Source organism: Papilio polytes, unplaced genomic scaffold (genome assembly GCF_000836215.1).
Source record: "Papilio polytes unplaced genomic scaffold, Ppol_1.0 DF823923.1, whole genome shotgun sequence".
Taxonomy (NCBI): domain Eukaryota; kingdom Metazoa; phylum Arthropoda; class Insecta; order Lepidoptera; family Papilionidae; genus Papilio; species Papilio polytes.
The window spans coordinates 2306474-2322295 of record NW_013525281.1 but is presented as its reverse complement, the minus strand read 5'-3'; the positions used below and the strand labels follow the sequence as shown (position 1 = coordinate 2322295).

General features: G+C 34.2%; 3 protein-coding genes and 1 long non-coding RNA gene across 10 annotated transcripts; 2 read left to right on the top strand and 2 right to left on the bottom strand.

Moving 5' to 3' along the window:
- Positions 1 to 834: 834 nt before the first annotated feature.
- Positions 835 to 4267, top strand: LOC106102583 (glycine-rich cell wall structural protein-like). 2 transcript variants are annotated; one of them, XM_013282108.1, is made up of 3 exons: positions 835 to 905; positions 2582 to 2618; positions 3869 to 4267. In XM_013282108.1, the coding sequence occupies exons 1-3, from the start codon at positions 894 to 896 to the stop codon at positions 4174 to 4176; spliced, it is 357 nt and encodes a 118-aa protein (XP_013137562.1). In that variant the 5' UTR covers positions 835 to 893; the 3' UTR covers positions 4177 to 4267. The 2 variants fall into 2 exon arrangements, with proteins under 2 accessions (XP_013137562.1, XP_013137564.1); XM_013282110.1 differs by lacking the exon at positions 835 to 905 and adding an exon at positions 1745 to 1818.
- Positions 4268 to 5721: 1454 nt separating this feature from the next.
- On the top strand, positions 5722 to 7821 carry LOC106102582 (alanine and glycine-rich protein-like). The gene is made up of 3 exons (XM_013282107.1): positions 5722 to 5796; positions 5902 to 5944; positions 6279 to 7821. The coding sequence occupies exons 1-3, from the start codon at positions 5782 to 5784 to the stop codon at positions 7085 to 7087; spliced, it is 867 nt and encodes a 288-aa protein (XP_013137561.1). The 5' UTR covers positions 5722 to 5781; the 3' UTR covers positions 7088 to 7821.
- LOC106102585 lies at positions 7518 to 8354 on the bottom strand. Its single transcript, XR_001225583.1, has 2 exons — positions 7992 to 8354; positions 7518 to 7821 (listed from the first exon to the last, which is right to left on the bottom strand). It is a non-coding gene; the product is annotated as an uncharacterized LOC106102585 (long non-coding RNA).
- Positions 8355 to 11400: 3046 nt separating this feature from the next.
- Positions 11401 to 15572, bottom strand: LOC106102606. Of its 6 annotated transcripts, XM_013282136.1 has the most exons (13): positions 15490 to 15572; positions 13862 to 13901; positions 13596 to 13625; positions 13429 to 13458; positions 13320 to 13349; positions 13167 to 13196; positions 13060 to 13089; positions 12931 to 12957; positions 12651 to 12674; positions 12387 to 12422; positions 12145 to 12171; positions 11909 to 11962; positions 11401 to 11564 (listed from the first exon to the last, which is right to left on the bottom strand). In XM_013282136.1, the coding sequence occupies exons 1-13, from the start codon at positions 15502 to 15504 to the stop codon at positions 11533 to 11535; spliced, it is 405 nt and encodes a 134-aa protein (XP_013137590.1). In that variant the 5' UTR covers positions 15505 to 15572; the 3' UTR covers positions 11401 to 11532. The 6 variants fall into 6 exon arrangements, with proteins under 6 accessions (XP_013137590.1, XP_013137591.1, XP_013137592.1 ...); XM_013282137.1 differs by lacking the exon at positions 12651 to 12674; XM_013282138.1 differs by lacking the exon at positions 12931 to 12957.
- Positions 15573 to 15822: the final 250 nt, after the last annotated feature.

Here is a 15822-nt window from a genome sequence, read left to right as displayed (position 1 = left end):
CGGCGGCCACGGCGGATACGGCAAACACTAAAATACTGTAGTGATAAAATACTCGATATTAACATATAAGATTTCTACATCCATTTCGTCACGTCACTGAGAAATGGTTAGCGGCAGATATATTACAACTGGTTGTGTAAATATTATTTGAACTTAATAAATACAATTTATGCATGAATTAAATAGTACAAACTTATTTTAATTGTTTCTTACGAGAAATGGTTCGGTGTAACCAACGCTTTTAGTAATAACTATTAACATTGAAAAGGAAATAGACTATGTAGTCTATGTAGGTCATGGGGGATTAAACATTAGATGCGTACTGTACTGACCGACGTTACGTGGTGTAACGCATTTCACGGCGAGCATTCATGCAGTCAATATGTAGTCCATACTTGAAGGAACCAGAGAGTAACAAGTAGCTCCAGGCGAATGTGTATGGACTCTTCAGTTTGCAGGCAGTCTTAAGCTATGTTAATAATGACATCGCTCAATAGTTTTTAATGGATTGCGTCAGGCACATATACTTAATAGTTTTAACTATGCAATAATTATTATATTACAGAGCCATATTGATATTACAAAGAGAAAAGATTTGTATTTTTATATGCAACGTAAAAATTCAAACACTACTGGACATTAGACAGCTATATCATTTCTGAATACCATGATCTATGTTTATGCCTTTCTTAGACTATATTTTAGTATTTTTTCATAATTCTATTAGGACGAATTCGCGGGCAGAAGCTAGTAATAGATGAAAACAATAATTTAACGTAAAGATAAAAGGGGAAAGGTCGCGATGCCGATAGATAACTTCCTATATAAAAGGTGTATAGCAACGAATACTGTCATAAAATATATACAATTCAGTTCATTTGTACTTTGCAAATATGGCTTTCAAAGTGAGTATTAATATAATAAGTTAATAATTAAATTATGTAGTTCTTTATATTGTCCTTAGATATAACGCATTTCTTTTTATATCAACGGTTTTTTGTCAATTTCTTGCAACCGTTTCAATTAAACTATAAGCTTGTGTTGAAATATGGTTTACAACAATAGTCGAATGGCGGGATTCCAACCTTCGACCACGCGATTGATTAGGTTACTGGTGATTTTGAAATACTGCCGTAGATTGAATTACACTTCATTTATTTTTATATGAATATCTGTAAATCATTGGGGTAACACGATTGGATAAGATACGAAATGACTATATTAGAGGAAGTTTGAGAGTAGATCCAGTGGTTGAGAAAATAAAGAGTAAAAGGTTAGCGTGGTATGGGCATGTTACGAGAAGGGATGAATCGCATGTTATAAAAAGGACGTTAGTTATGAATGTGGGGGGGTACACCGGTAGAGGTAGACTTGGAAAGAGATGTATGGATTGTGTCAAAGGTGACATGATCAAGAAGGGAGTGATGACGGAGATGACGGATGATAGAGTTATTTGGAGGACGAAAACCCGATGCACCGACCCTACGGGAGTAGGATAAGGCAGGGGAGATGATGATCAGCTGTAAATCATAGATATTAAAAAGATAGACGAAAAAATGCTTACTAACAAATAGTAAACACAGGTGCGGATCTTATCACCCATTTACATATTTTAAAATTGAATGCAATTTAATTACGATTAAAATGCAAATTAGTTACGTACTTGGTATTTCTGACGATTTAAGCAGAACTTTAAACAACAATAGACACTAGATATGTATTTTATATTCGTTTTATCATATCCGACAATATCCATAGACAACATAACTATCTATCTATAGTCAACTATCTAGTTTCATACAAGTTTATTGTCTAACCGTAAGTCGAATTTCTATATTTTTTAGTGTGGGTAACGCTCACCAGTGTTATAGAAGATTCAGAATAATTCAGTGAATAAAAAAAAATACCAAAAAATTAATTAAAAATACGCTTAACGATTTTAACAAAAACAATATTGTGTTTTTGCTGCAGAATATTTAGTTGTATTTCTGAAAACTTCTGGACTAAAATATATTTTAAACTTTGGTAAGAATTAAAAAATAAAAAGGAAATTAGCTAGCTTTACATTTTCTTTATAAGTAAAGATTATTATGTTACTAGCTTCTGCTCGCGACTCCGTCCACGTGGAATAAAAAAAAAAAAACAAATCAAGTAGCTTATGTGTTCTTCCAGACTTTCCTCTATATCTGTGCCAAATTTCATCGAGATCCGTTTAGCAGTTTGGGCTACAAACTCTAACAAACATCCATCATCCATCTAAACTTTCACGTTTATAATAATAGTAAGATTGATAATACAGAGTTAATCGGGATATTCATTAGAAAATTTATGAAGCATTTTTTTCGTCTCACTTTTGCGCTCCAGACATACATCTGTATGTTGATTAATGGTCGGTTTCCCAGATACGTTTAGCCATTCTTTAATGGTTTTTCCTTCGATAACTTCGTGAAATGCGTAACTTGAGTTTTACTCCTTTTAAAACTTAAGTGAATTTAACATTAATGGATGAATAACAACTTCAGAAACCAGCATAAATAATTTTTACATTGTATAGTAAATATATCTTTGTTGTTTTTTACAGATTGTCTGCTTATTAGCCATGGTTGTTCTCATAAACGGTGAGTGTATTTTTACGCACATTTATTGTCTCTGTAATCACGTATTTTTATATAGGTTTTTATAAATATCTGATACACACCTTCGCATAACGTTAGTCTTCTACCATTCAAATATTTTAGTTGTAAATACTAAAAAAGTCCTAGCACTATTAGACGTTAATAATTAACACGCGAAATACTCGCTATCCGTGAAGTTGCGGAAAAGCAAGCTCCTACAACTAATAACTAATTAGTGAATACGAATAATTGTTATGTGATTAGATAGTGTGTTCGTATAGTCGTAATTGAGTGCGTTGCATGATTTTAATATTATTTAAGTACTAACGTCCAAATTAATCGAACTTCAACTACATTATAGTCTCATCATCATCACCAGCTCACTCTCTCTGAGGGGCTCGGAGCCTACCCTAATAAGGGGTGACTAGGCCATAGTTAAACCACGCTAGCCCACTGCTTCTTTAAATTTCTCTGCCGATATGTGTAGGTTCTCTCAGGATGTTTTCCTTAACATAAAAACGTCGAGTAAATTATTTCGAAAAATCTAAAATCACGTTAGTACAGCGGGATTCGAACCCAGAACCAGTAGATTACAAGTCAAGTGCTCAAACCCCTGAGCCACCGACGCTCTAATAAAGGCGCGCTAAATTCAAAATGTTTTGAAATTATTTCATAAAATAATTTTTGTCTAGACCGGAAAATGTTTTTTTTTTCAATTTATTTGATACGAAATGGAAGCGACTTTTATCATCATCTCAGCTATGAACTGTTTTATCATCTGATAACCTATTTTATGATGTAAATATATTATAACAAAACAATGACTCAATACTTGAGTACTATCTTAGTGCACAACTAGTCAACAAGTTACTGTGGTTACTATCGACCATGCCAGTGTTTCTTTCAAGTTAGGTGCTATCTTAACTTTATTGTACAACCACCTTTCACGACTCCAGTGTAGCGTATGTGTTCTTCCAGACTATCTTCTACATCTATGCCACATTTCATCGAGATCCGTTTAGCTGTTTAGGCTACAAACTCTAACAAACATCCATCCATCCATCCATCTAAACTTTCGTATTTTTAATATTAGTATGATAGATTTAGTACTGCTTGTTTTTTACACCAATTTGTTCAATTACTGTATCAAAATTGAAGTTAAGATTTTTTTTCTAATTCATTTCAGTCATGTAATTTGCCATTTGTTGTGATGTTTGTTTGTTTTTTAATACGAACATTAAATATGTTTTAAGGTTCCCCATACCGTTACGGGGAAGATCAAGGTAACTACGGCGGTGGTCATGGCGGACACGGAGGTAGCTTTGGTCCCGGCGGCCAAGGCGGCTTTGGATCAGGTGGTCAAAGTGGTCATGGCAGCTTTGGTCCTGGTCAAGGCGATCAACAGGGCTTCGGTACTGGTCAAGGAGGTTTTGGACCTAACAACCAGGAAGGGTTTGGACACGGCGGTCAAGGGGGTTTTGGCGGTCAAGGTGGTCGAGGACATGGCGGTCCAGGGAACTTCGGAGGCCACCGCGGTGGTTACCAGGAGCACGGATATTAATTTTTTAGTAAAAAATAATTTCGTATAACCATTACGTATTGCCATTGTATAATTATAGTTTAATTATACTTTTAAATAAAAAAAAAAATATTCTGACTAAATGTCTTTTATTTCTAACTTCTCTAGCAAGTCCGTCCACGTGGAATAATAAAAAAATTCTTCCAAACTTCTATGTCTATGTCAAATTTCATAGAGATTTTTCAGCAGCTTAAGCCACAAACTCTAACATTCACCCGTCCATCTAAACTTTCTGATTTATAATATAAGCAGTTAATTTTACATAACATAAACTTATAGTTTTATGAAATAACATCTAATGTGGACCATAGCTAACGTAACCTAACGTTAGGTTCTAAACTTGTACAATCCTGGTCAAAGGTAGCAAATTACAAACGATATTAATGCCATCAAACGCCTCACTGGTTCAGTTATGAAATTATTTATTAAACTGCAAATCGCATATAAATTATTCATTTAGTATTTAGCAAATGAATTGGGACAGTACATTCACGGTTCATTGCTATAATATTACATGTGCGTAACAACACAAGTGAGCGCATGCAACTACATTATGCACATTAATTGTCTTAGATAACTGGAACTAAGTCATTTATCCACTCGACTGTACTGTTCCTCTGCCGTAATGCTTTCGTTGTTTGTTTATTTAAACAGTTAATAAACAACCTAACAAGTAAACAGATACAGTATCTCAAATACTGTCAATTTTAAAATTAGTTTCAAAGACATGTATACAATTTAAAGTGTTGATATCTCTGACTCTAACGGTGCCAATGCTAACAAACATAGTTGTTTGATAAATATATCAGAGAAAAAAAAGGAAATGCTTATCGTCCTAGCTGTATATCGATTATCAATACCTAAAACCATAAGCTTTACTTCTATAAAGTCTAAGGGCCTGTCTCACCACTGGCTGATAGAGGCTCAGATAGCTTATGACGTCACTGTTAGATAAGGTAACAATATCCGATATTTCTAGCACATTTTACATGTTGGATTGTTTTTAGACAATTTTAATTTGGTGCGACAGGCCCTTAGTAAATAAAGGTGTGACTTGTCTGATAACATGTATCTAGGATAAGAAAGAGGAGCTGACGCAATATTTTTTAGAGTTACCATTAAATTAATGAATTTAAAAAGTAAGTAATGAGATTAAATGACGATGACTACGAAGGTTTGTGTGAGATTGTGTGAAAAAGGATTAGTGTAAGAATGTAATTTGATGGCATGACAGAATGGAAGAGTTCACAATATGCCGACTCTTGGTAAGGAAGGGATATCGTGATAAACATTAGAGGAATCTGCAGCAGTAAACAAAAAAGAGTACAACGAACATAACAATAACAAAAAGAAAATCGAACGGTTTTGTACCATATTTATGTCCTACCAAATGTCATTTAATAAAGTTTTCCACGTGTAGGCATAAAAGAGTCGAAACAGGTAAAACAGCATCTTGTTTAAAACTGCCTGTCGCCTGCTTTTAATTGCTAATACAGTTTTCAGCGTGGTATAAAAGCGTAAACAATATTGTAGAAGGCACAAGCAATCAGCCTCACTCGGTGGCGCAACGTGTTACAGCAAATCACAATGTACCGTCTCACGGTAAGAATATCATCAAAATAAATATTTTGTGACAAGATAAATTAATTAATTTTAAAAGCGAAGTAACTAAAATAAAATAAGAACGTTAATCTGTTTTGTCACCAGATCTTCTTTGTCGTCGCTGTGGCGTACGGAGTACTTGGAGATGGTAAGAGAAAAATAATTATAGTTATAACTTCCCAATTCTTCACGCAACCGACAATCTAAACTCGGAGACATCAGACTGATTACCTCAGTCAATGTAGCGGATGATTGTCTGTGTTGCCCTTTATTTATACCAACTAATCAACAGCAATAAGTGGGTACTTTGATGTGCTAATATAGGAAATTTTGTCATTCCTGAATCGACGATCCTTTAAAAAACCAAGTTTGCAATACAACCAATAATAATTAACATTGAAATAAAAGGGCGAACAATGCGTACATCTTAAACATTTCTTTTGAGTTTTTGTATTAACATTTTATACTTTTTCTCTACACAGGCCATGGATTGGGCGGTGGAGCAATAATCGGTGGCGGTCTGGCACCGGCTGGTTTCATCGCCGGTCCCGCCGTAGTGGCGGCGCCTGCCGCTGCCGTAGTGGCCGCTCCTGCCACGGCCGTGGTTGGCGGAGCTGGGATTGGCAGCGGCGTGGCTCTGAACAACGCGGCCGCCGCGGGTGCAGCGCAGCTCAGTGCATTGCAGAACGCCCAGGCCGTCCAAGCCGCGCAGATTGCTAACGCCGCAGCTGCCGGCATCCAGGCCGCCCGCGCCGCCGAGGCCGAAGCTCGCGCCCGTCAGGCCAACGCTATCCAGAATGCCCAAGCTTTGGACGCGGCCCGCGTCGCTAGCCTGCAGCGCGCCCAAGCGGCCGCCCTTGAAAGCGCTAGAGCTAACGAAGCAGCCAGAAGAGCTGCGGCCGCGAGTGCCCTGGAGTTAGCCCGCGCTGCGGAGGCGGACCGTGTCGCGAACACAGCACGTGTGCAAGCCATCGCGTACGCTAACACTAGGGCGGTGGAAGCCTCTCGTATCGCCAACGCTGCACGTGCTCAGTCTGCTGCGGTTGCCACGAGCGCGGCACAGGCGCAGGCGGTGGCTGACGCTGTAGCTAGGAATGCTCAGGACGGCGTGGTCCTGGGCGGAGGCGGCGGTGCGGCTGTGGTAGGTGTAGCACCGGCCGCCGCCGGTATCGTGGTGGAGTCTGCAGGGCTGGGCGGCTACGCCAGCGGTTGGGGTCACGGCAGTGCCGGCTGGGGTCACGGCGGCGCCGGCTGGGGCCACGGTGGGGCACTGCTGGTGGGCAAGCACTAGATGGACGTAGGTCCGTACTTAATGATAGAAAAAGCATAAGATTTCTACATCCATTTCTTCGCTTCTTGTAGAAATGGTTAGCGGACAAAATAAGACTGGTTTGTAAATATTTTTTATCTTTTAAATACATTAATAAAGACAACTTTTGTTTTTAATTTTGAAGAAATTGAGAAATTTGCAAAGTTATATATAAATTTATATTCAGGTCCCTGTTATCTAAGGAAATAAGATTCTTCCCCGATCCTAATATAATTAAGTCAAGATATCTATAGGAAATAAAGGAATGCCTATATACGAGTACCTACCTACACAAATTACTTGGCAAAAGGGGAATAGACAGCGTGGGAATAATATTAGAGAGTTCTAACCTTCGAGCAAATGTTATTGTTATTGTTGTTCGAAGGTTCCAACTTAGTAAAGAAAAGATGTATTGAATTGCAAGCAATGTATTCATTAATTAAGCGGTACATAAATTCATAAAAAATTCGCGTCCATTGTGAAATTGCCGAAGTCACTTGTAATACTCGTATTTAATTCTTTTGTTCGTTATGGCCCATCATGGCCGGCTGGGGTTTGTTGTCTAGTGGCTTTGGTGGAGCAGATACTTTGGGAAGGTCATGGGGTTTGGGCATCTCGGAGTCGGGCATCTTCTGATGCTTCGCGCCCTCCTCGTGGCCTTGCTCGTGCCCATCGTTGGGCATCGCGGCAGCCAGCACAAAGAGGCACATTACAATCTACAAAGAAAAATAATCTAAAACTATTTTTCGTAATATCACTTTAAAAAAAGAGGGATAAACTGTAGACCACTAAAACTAAGTATAGTTTCTTAAACATGTAATAAAAATAAATAATAAATACATGAGATATTGAACAAAGAAAAAATAATTTAAAAAGTTTGACTTACAACAATACGAGACATGGTGGTACGAGTGTCCTGTGTTCTTATTAATTATAACATCCTGCTACTCCTTTTATATAGCGACCTGTCATTGTGGCATTGTCACATTAATTGCTGCATTGCTAATTACCGAAGATGGACACATCAATAAAACAATCGTAATAATTGGTAGGGTGTGTGAAAAAGCCATTGCAAGTTTCACAATCAATTTAGTTTTAATTTGTCTATTGTGATGAAGTTCTGTAGAAAATTTTTCTACTTAGTAAGTATAGTTAGTTAGGTTTGTTTTTTGTCACGAATCGGTGTGGATTTAGGTTTTTTATTGTAATAGACTTCTAGGCGCACAAATGTGATTTTCGTATGATAATATAAAAAATAGTGATTTTTACTTTTTTATATTATTTTTTTTTATATTTAAATAACTCACTACAATTAAAATATAATTTGTAAGGTTAATTTAAACGTATTTATACATGTCAAAATAAAGCGCCTATCAAAAAATAATACGAGCAAAATAGAAGTGATTAATAAATTGTACTTATTACTAAAATACTTTTAATATGAAAGGATATTTATAAATAAAACGCACTTTAAATGATGATATGATTATTTTTAGCTACAATACATACTGGATATTATGATATTTTGTATTTATTAAGATTATATTTTATAACTGTGACTCCTTGAATTATTTGCCTCCGCGCAGGTACGGGGAGTCATCTGAAATCAAAACATCTGGTTTAGATAACATTTTGAATAGTTTAATTTTGAAATTATAAAGTGTTCTGTCTCGCTTGGATTCCAGCTTATATGTAAGTGCGCACACTACTTGATTTTTAGTTGTGCAACTAAGCAGTTGAATTGGATGCGGAACATTAGACAATCGCACAACAGTTGCACGATAGTTTAGTTAATGGTTGGCGCCCGCTCAAATTGTTATCATAAATTACAATTAATCAATTTATTTGAGTATAATACTTATGTATAATACTCTTAAGTATAATACTTTTCTATTTTCACATTATGTAATGTAACATTTATTGATTACTTACATTTCTTGTATGGATATGGTGGTATTTGGACCGAATCGTCCACTAAAGCGGGCCCGATATCTGCAAGATAATACAATTTATAATACTACTAGTGATGTCGCCTGTGATTCCATTCGCGCAGTATTGTGAAAAATCTTTATAACGAAACTAATTAGTAGGAAAGAACTCACCGATTTCTTCATATTCAGCTGGTGCAGCTGTAACATAAGATACTAAAGATAATCAATCTGAATGTTTTTTACTTATTACATTATCATATTTTATAGACAACAAATTTAAAGTACAGACGGTTACTACAGTTACTATAATTATTTAAAAAACAAAAACCTAAGCCTTCTTTTATCTTGCCAAGACCCACTTTGGATCGCTGCGCCATAGCAGTAAGTAAGTAAGTAAGCCTTCCTACACCTATGCATATGACTCCGCAGGCCCGTTACACTGTGCACCGTGTGACCAAACCTTAAAAACTAAGTTGGGATTTGCAAGCTATCTTCGGTCACACTCTCGGAAATAGCATGGTTCGCCTGACGGATACGTCACTGAGGACATCATCATAATTACATATATAATACCAACTTTAATTAAAAATTACTATGTATGTATACTTTCAGACTATCCTCTACGTCTATATCATACTGCATCGAGATCCCTTCAGCCGTTTAGGCTACGAACTCTAATAAACATTCATCTATCCCCCATCCATCCATCTAAACTTTCGCATTTATAATATTATTAAGATAGTTCATAAAAATATTACTACAACTTACAAGTTGCTGCCTTATAGAAGTATTCATCGACTATAATTGAAAGAAAAATACAATGCTTGTACTATACTTAAAGTTATAGTTGTGGTACGGTAAAGGTAGAAATAATAATTATGTAACTACTAGACTACAGACTATAAACTTTACATCTGTATCAAATTTCATCGAAATCCGATCAGCTGTTAAGGCTACAATCTCTAACAAACATCCATCCATCTAGTCTTTCGCATTTATAATATTAGTAAGTAAATCTGTGTATTTGTTTACTGCGCACGACTTAAATCAGTGCTGTTATTATCGTAAAAGTACTTACAGTTGTCAGGATTATCGTTGATGACATGATCTGTAAGAAGATGCGATTGTTATAACATATGCAAACATATTTTATCTATTGATTTTCAGACTATCTTTAGTTCAGAAAAACAATCGTAACTCAACGATGACGTCAAAGAAATTTTTTGTAGATATCAAAATTCAGATGTTGAAACATTAATTGTAAAACAATGAATTTTCCTACAATACGAAATAACATCTGTAATAGCAGTATTTTATATGTTCGAGATAAAGCAGTCGAATCTAGCTAGGTGTAAAATTCAAGGCGTAAAAAGCATAGGACAGACATAAGTACAGTCACATTCAAACTTACCTAGGAAAGGGTTGTGGTCCACAATGTGAACTGCAATACAGAAGAAAGAACAAGAATAACTTAACACGAGACAGAAAATGAAAAACACTTCAACGACATTGAAATAAACAGAAATTCAGGCAGAGTACAAGTTCATAAATCGAAACTTTAATCAGAATAGAAATAGATCCCAGAATCGTTAAATATAACGTTTTTGACTATTTCCACCTTGGTTACTCTTTCTCTCTGCATCGTTTCTTCATTCCTGAAGATTACTATTAATAGCGAAATTAAATCCAAGTGGAAATAAGCACTTTAAATCACTACTAGTTAAGAACTCTTTCCTATAGATTATGCTCGTAAAGATTTTCTACACATTTTTATAAAGTAACATTTTAAGAAGTGAAAGACTACACCTTAATGAATAGGAAAACAGAAGCTCAATTTTGTTTTGTCTTGCACATATTTTTGCACTAATTATGATTGAGTTATTACGAATTTAATTATAACTAACTACTTAGTAATGATCTTCAAAGCAAAAGTAGCATACCTCCTTGACAGCTAACCATAGCTAGTACGGCTAGCAGAACAATCTGGAACAACGCGAGCTTCATGATTTCTCTGTTTTGACACTCTGTTATTGTGTATTAGCTACTAACTGACTGATATTGATGTTGAGCTGTACACGTTATCTATCTGATGATAACGATATCTGAATTTCATATGAAAATTGTTGCTCATACATATCGATTTGATTATACGGATTTAAACATAATCGGATGTATTAGTAAAATGTGTGAACTTTTAAATCTAAAAAAAATAAAATTGTTTTTGTTTCTTGTCCAATAGATGGCGCTCTAAAAATCGTTTTTGAGAAAAATAGTTTTGGGCTATTAATCTTAACCTTTTCAGTTCTATTCTTCGGTTTTGTAAAGATAACTTAATTGTGATTTTAGGTAAATAAAACGATGAAAAATAAGTAAACGGTATTAATTATTTATTACAAAGTAACGGAGTATTGCAACTTGTGAATTATTAAACATTGTAAAAAAATATTTAATTATTTGAATTTCTTAATTAGGAAATAAGCTTGGCGTAGTTGTCATCTACTTTCCACCGCGGAGGTTGGGGTTGTCGTCTGGAAACAGAGAGTATTATAAATATTATTACACAAACAAAGTTTATTGTACAAACATATATGAGTAATCTTTAGTCTTTAGGAAACGTGAATGCTCACAACTGAACTTTTGTCTCCAAAGAGATAAAGTTTTCAATATAATCAGCGCTAGATGCCTTATCTGTTAGACGTTCTAAGCGGTTTCACCATCGCCCAGGGCGACTGAGGGGCGCCACGGGTCGAATTATTCTTATGTAACACATTTAACCACCATGCAAGCCATGGTAATAAAAGTGCCCAAGGCTCTTAGTAGATCTTAAGACTAACACTGATCACATCATGTAACAAATTATCAATGGACTTACAGTGTTTGCCAGCGTACGGCCTGTTTCCGAAGTCAACGTATGCCGGGCCAGTGCCTAAAAGACAAAAATAATTATTTTTGTTGACAGGTTTGGGGACGCTTAAATCGCCTTCATTACTTTACTTTCTGAGGGCCTTACTGCGGATAGTTCCATATTTTAAGTAATATAGTAAGATTTTATATTCAGGGTCTTGACCCCCATAACTTGTTATAAGTTACAAAATTGCATAAACTTACTTATTTGTTCATAGCCACCATTGGGAGCTGAAAAATTAAAGAAAAATTTATTATTACCACAATACTAAATGTAATTGTTATAAAAACCAACCTATTCAAATAAATAATTATTATGATCTATTTTCTAATATGTAACAGACATGTATTTCAAATTTTACAAAAATGTAAAATAACTCTGACGATCTATGTTTTTTAACAGACTTAAAGAAAGAGGACTTTCTCAATAAGATTATTATACTTACGGTTGCTTGGCCTGTAGAAACCTTGGTCGACGACAACTGAAAGATTAAACCAAAAATGGTAGTAACTTAAAATTTTAAAGCCTTACAATTAATTATATTATCTACTGAAATATAGTACGAAGCTAAACGACTTGAAGATGCATAAGATTTAATATTAAAAAGCGCCTGTACAGTAGTAAGCGGCAAATCTTTCTCAGAATGATAATAAAAATTACTCGGTAAAAACTTTTTTTTGTAAAAAAGCAAAAGCAATTGCATACTTACAGCCATCGGGGTTGTTGAGTCCATCTGAAAATAGCATAAATTAGAATACTAACTAGCGGAAATCGCCCACCATCGCTAAGCGAAGACTTATTTAGATTTCTATTAGAATAGAATTAAAGGATAGCAATAACAAACATATTTTCAAATTATTTGTTTAGTTCAAGGGATAGACGAACTTTGAGGTTATATGACCGGTAAATTGTCACAAAAAATATTTTTTTTTTAGTCCCTTGTTCGAATTGTGTATTACAATCATGTTTTGTCAAATTTTCTAACATACCTGACGGATTGTGATCCACAAAATTCACTGAAAGCAAATACACAGTTTCATTTTTAACAATTTTAGTCGGATTTTTGTGTGTTTTCATGTGCTATTATTAAAACAATTTATTTAATTTTAGTTACGAACCTTGCGTTGGGTCATGATCTACCACGTGTACTGTAAAAAATATTTAAATATCAGTTTTGCGATTGGATTTTTTGTTTATTTTTTTTAATATAAAAAATGTTAAGTACCTTCACTAGGGTTATGGTCGACAACATGTACTGTAATAAAGATATATATTTTGTTTAGTTTTATGAAATTAGTTTATATCTTGCGTTTTTAACTAGTAGTTACAACTTGTTTTGAAAAAATAATGTAATTTGAATTTAATATAGTTTAATTACCTTCTGAAGGATTGCGATCTACAACGTGTACTGCAATAGAAGGAGAGTTTTTATGCAATTTTTGAAAAGAAAAAAAAAACGAACAAGGTGTAAGTTGAAAATTAAATACCTTCGTAGGGATTACGGTCGACCACGTGGACTGTAAATGAGAAATGTCGGTGTTATAAACTAAGAAGCCTAGTGTAGTTTCAAAAAATGTATTCATTTTGATTTTAAACTTTTTTTTTTTATTTAATTTGTTTTAGAATAGCAGTTAAGTATGTAACGTGTATGTACCTTCTGACGGATTATGATCCACGACATGAACTGTAATAAAAAATTAAAAATGTAGTCAAGTGGAATATAAATGAAATGGGGACTAAGCGGTGTACGAGGTACTAACAGGATTAATTTTTTTTTTAAATTCATTCAATCGAGATTTCATTGTCAATTTCTTAGAATTCGGTATTAAAATAAGTGAAATAAAATTCAAGTAAATTTGAATATATGTTTGTTATATACTGTTATATCTAAAGAAAAAGAAGTGTTAGTAAATTGCATACCTTGGGCAGCGGCAAAGGCAACCAATGCCAATAAAACGATCTGAAAAAAAAAAATCTGTTAAATTGTTATCAGTACTGGCTGAATATTTTACGTGGTTATAAAAAAAGATAAAGAGGTTACAAATAAATTAGTGTTATCATTTTGATAACAATATTTTGTTCCAATCTGGGGTCAGACACGTTGACCTATTAAAAAAACAGCAAAAATAAACTAAAGCCAATTATAGTTGTAGGCTTAATGTGTTTACATAACCTCACTAAAAAGGTCTGTCAACAATCACGGATGTGCTCGTGCTGTCTTTGTTTGAATAACTGATCAAATATCGCGATGTTTTATTACAGAATAATATGGTCATCATAAAATAACCGTTAGTTTCCACTGTATACATACAAGATGTCTTTCCTATCATTTTCATTATAAAAACAGCGAGGAATGTGCTTTTTCAAGATATTTTAGCAATGGAAAGACGCGGCAATATTCATAGAACGCATTGAATAATTACAGGATAATTCAGATCAAGTTTCATCCAATTAACTTTAAAATTGACTTAATTATTAAAATTACATTAGTTTTATCGACACCTAGTGCTTCATTAGTGTTAAGTTGACCTAAGTTTCAACGGAATAAATCTCAAGTTACGTATTTCGGAGACGCTTTTCATGGATTTATGGAATTGAAACCACTAACGAACGGTATAATGTAGCTGGGAAACCAGCCATGAGTGGAGGGTAATTGTTTTTGTGATTACACGCTTTCCATTATAAGGTACTGTAGCTCAAATAGTGGTTTCAAGTGTTAAAAAGTGAAGCTGAAATTTCTAATGAAATGAGGAATTGTGACCTACCAAAAAGCGTGCCCACACCTAAGACTAAACTATCGCACAACTTTTGTGCGCTTTTTTAATTAAAATTAATTTATTATATAAATAGTTTTTAAACTATAAAAAAATTTGTACTTATGTGGATATTAGGTCTCGTTTTATTAAAGACTCCGTCCGCGTGGAATTATAAAAAACAAAAGTGAGTAGCCTATGTGTTCTTACAGACTATCTATACAAAATCTTTATATCTATACCAATTTCATCGAAATCCGTTCAGCCGTTTAGGCTACAAACTCTGACAAACATCCATCCATCCATCCATTTCAATTCCAAACTTTAGCATTTATAATATTAAGGATTTATTTTTCATCTACCTAATATTATTATAATCAGGAAAGATTTGTATTTTTATATTTTGTATATATTGTTATAAGTCAAAAACTACTGGGCTGATTTTAAATATTCTTTAACCATTAGAAAATAAATTTATCTGTAACACATACTATTCTTTATTATGACTAATGTTGATAAACTATTATTATAATAAACAAAATATCCTGGACTTTTCAGTTTTCTCCGCTTACGATGTCTAAACCGTTAGAAGAAAAAAAATAATGTATGTAAGAATTGTAGATCTCAAAAAGTTCTAAGTTATATGTGCAGCATAAAAAACTGAACGAGGGAATGTACAAAAAATTATTAATAAGATGAAATTCGCGGATTAAATTTAATTAAAATTATTTGTTAAATATGAATAACATAAATAGACTGTTTCAAAATAATTAATTGTAATGTTAATTTACGTACCACGGCGGTTTTCATTTTGGATAATTTAAATAAATGCAGTACTGGGATGAAATCCGGTAACAAGTGCCATGTGTGATGTTTTGAACGATGTCTTTTATAAAGCTGCAGCCCGCCCCGCCGCACTCCCCACATCCCGCAACTCAGGGTCAATATTAGGCAAGTAATAAGTAAACGTCTCAAACAAATAATATAATTTTTCCTGTTCAATTTCTGCTAAATAAATCGAATATAATTTCCATGTATTTGGCAATAAGCAATATTTACTTAGGTGACAAAATTACGTCAACTATAATACATAATAAATAATAATTAATTTTTAACTAATAATATAAG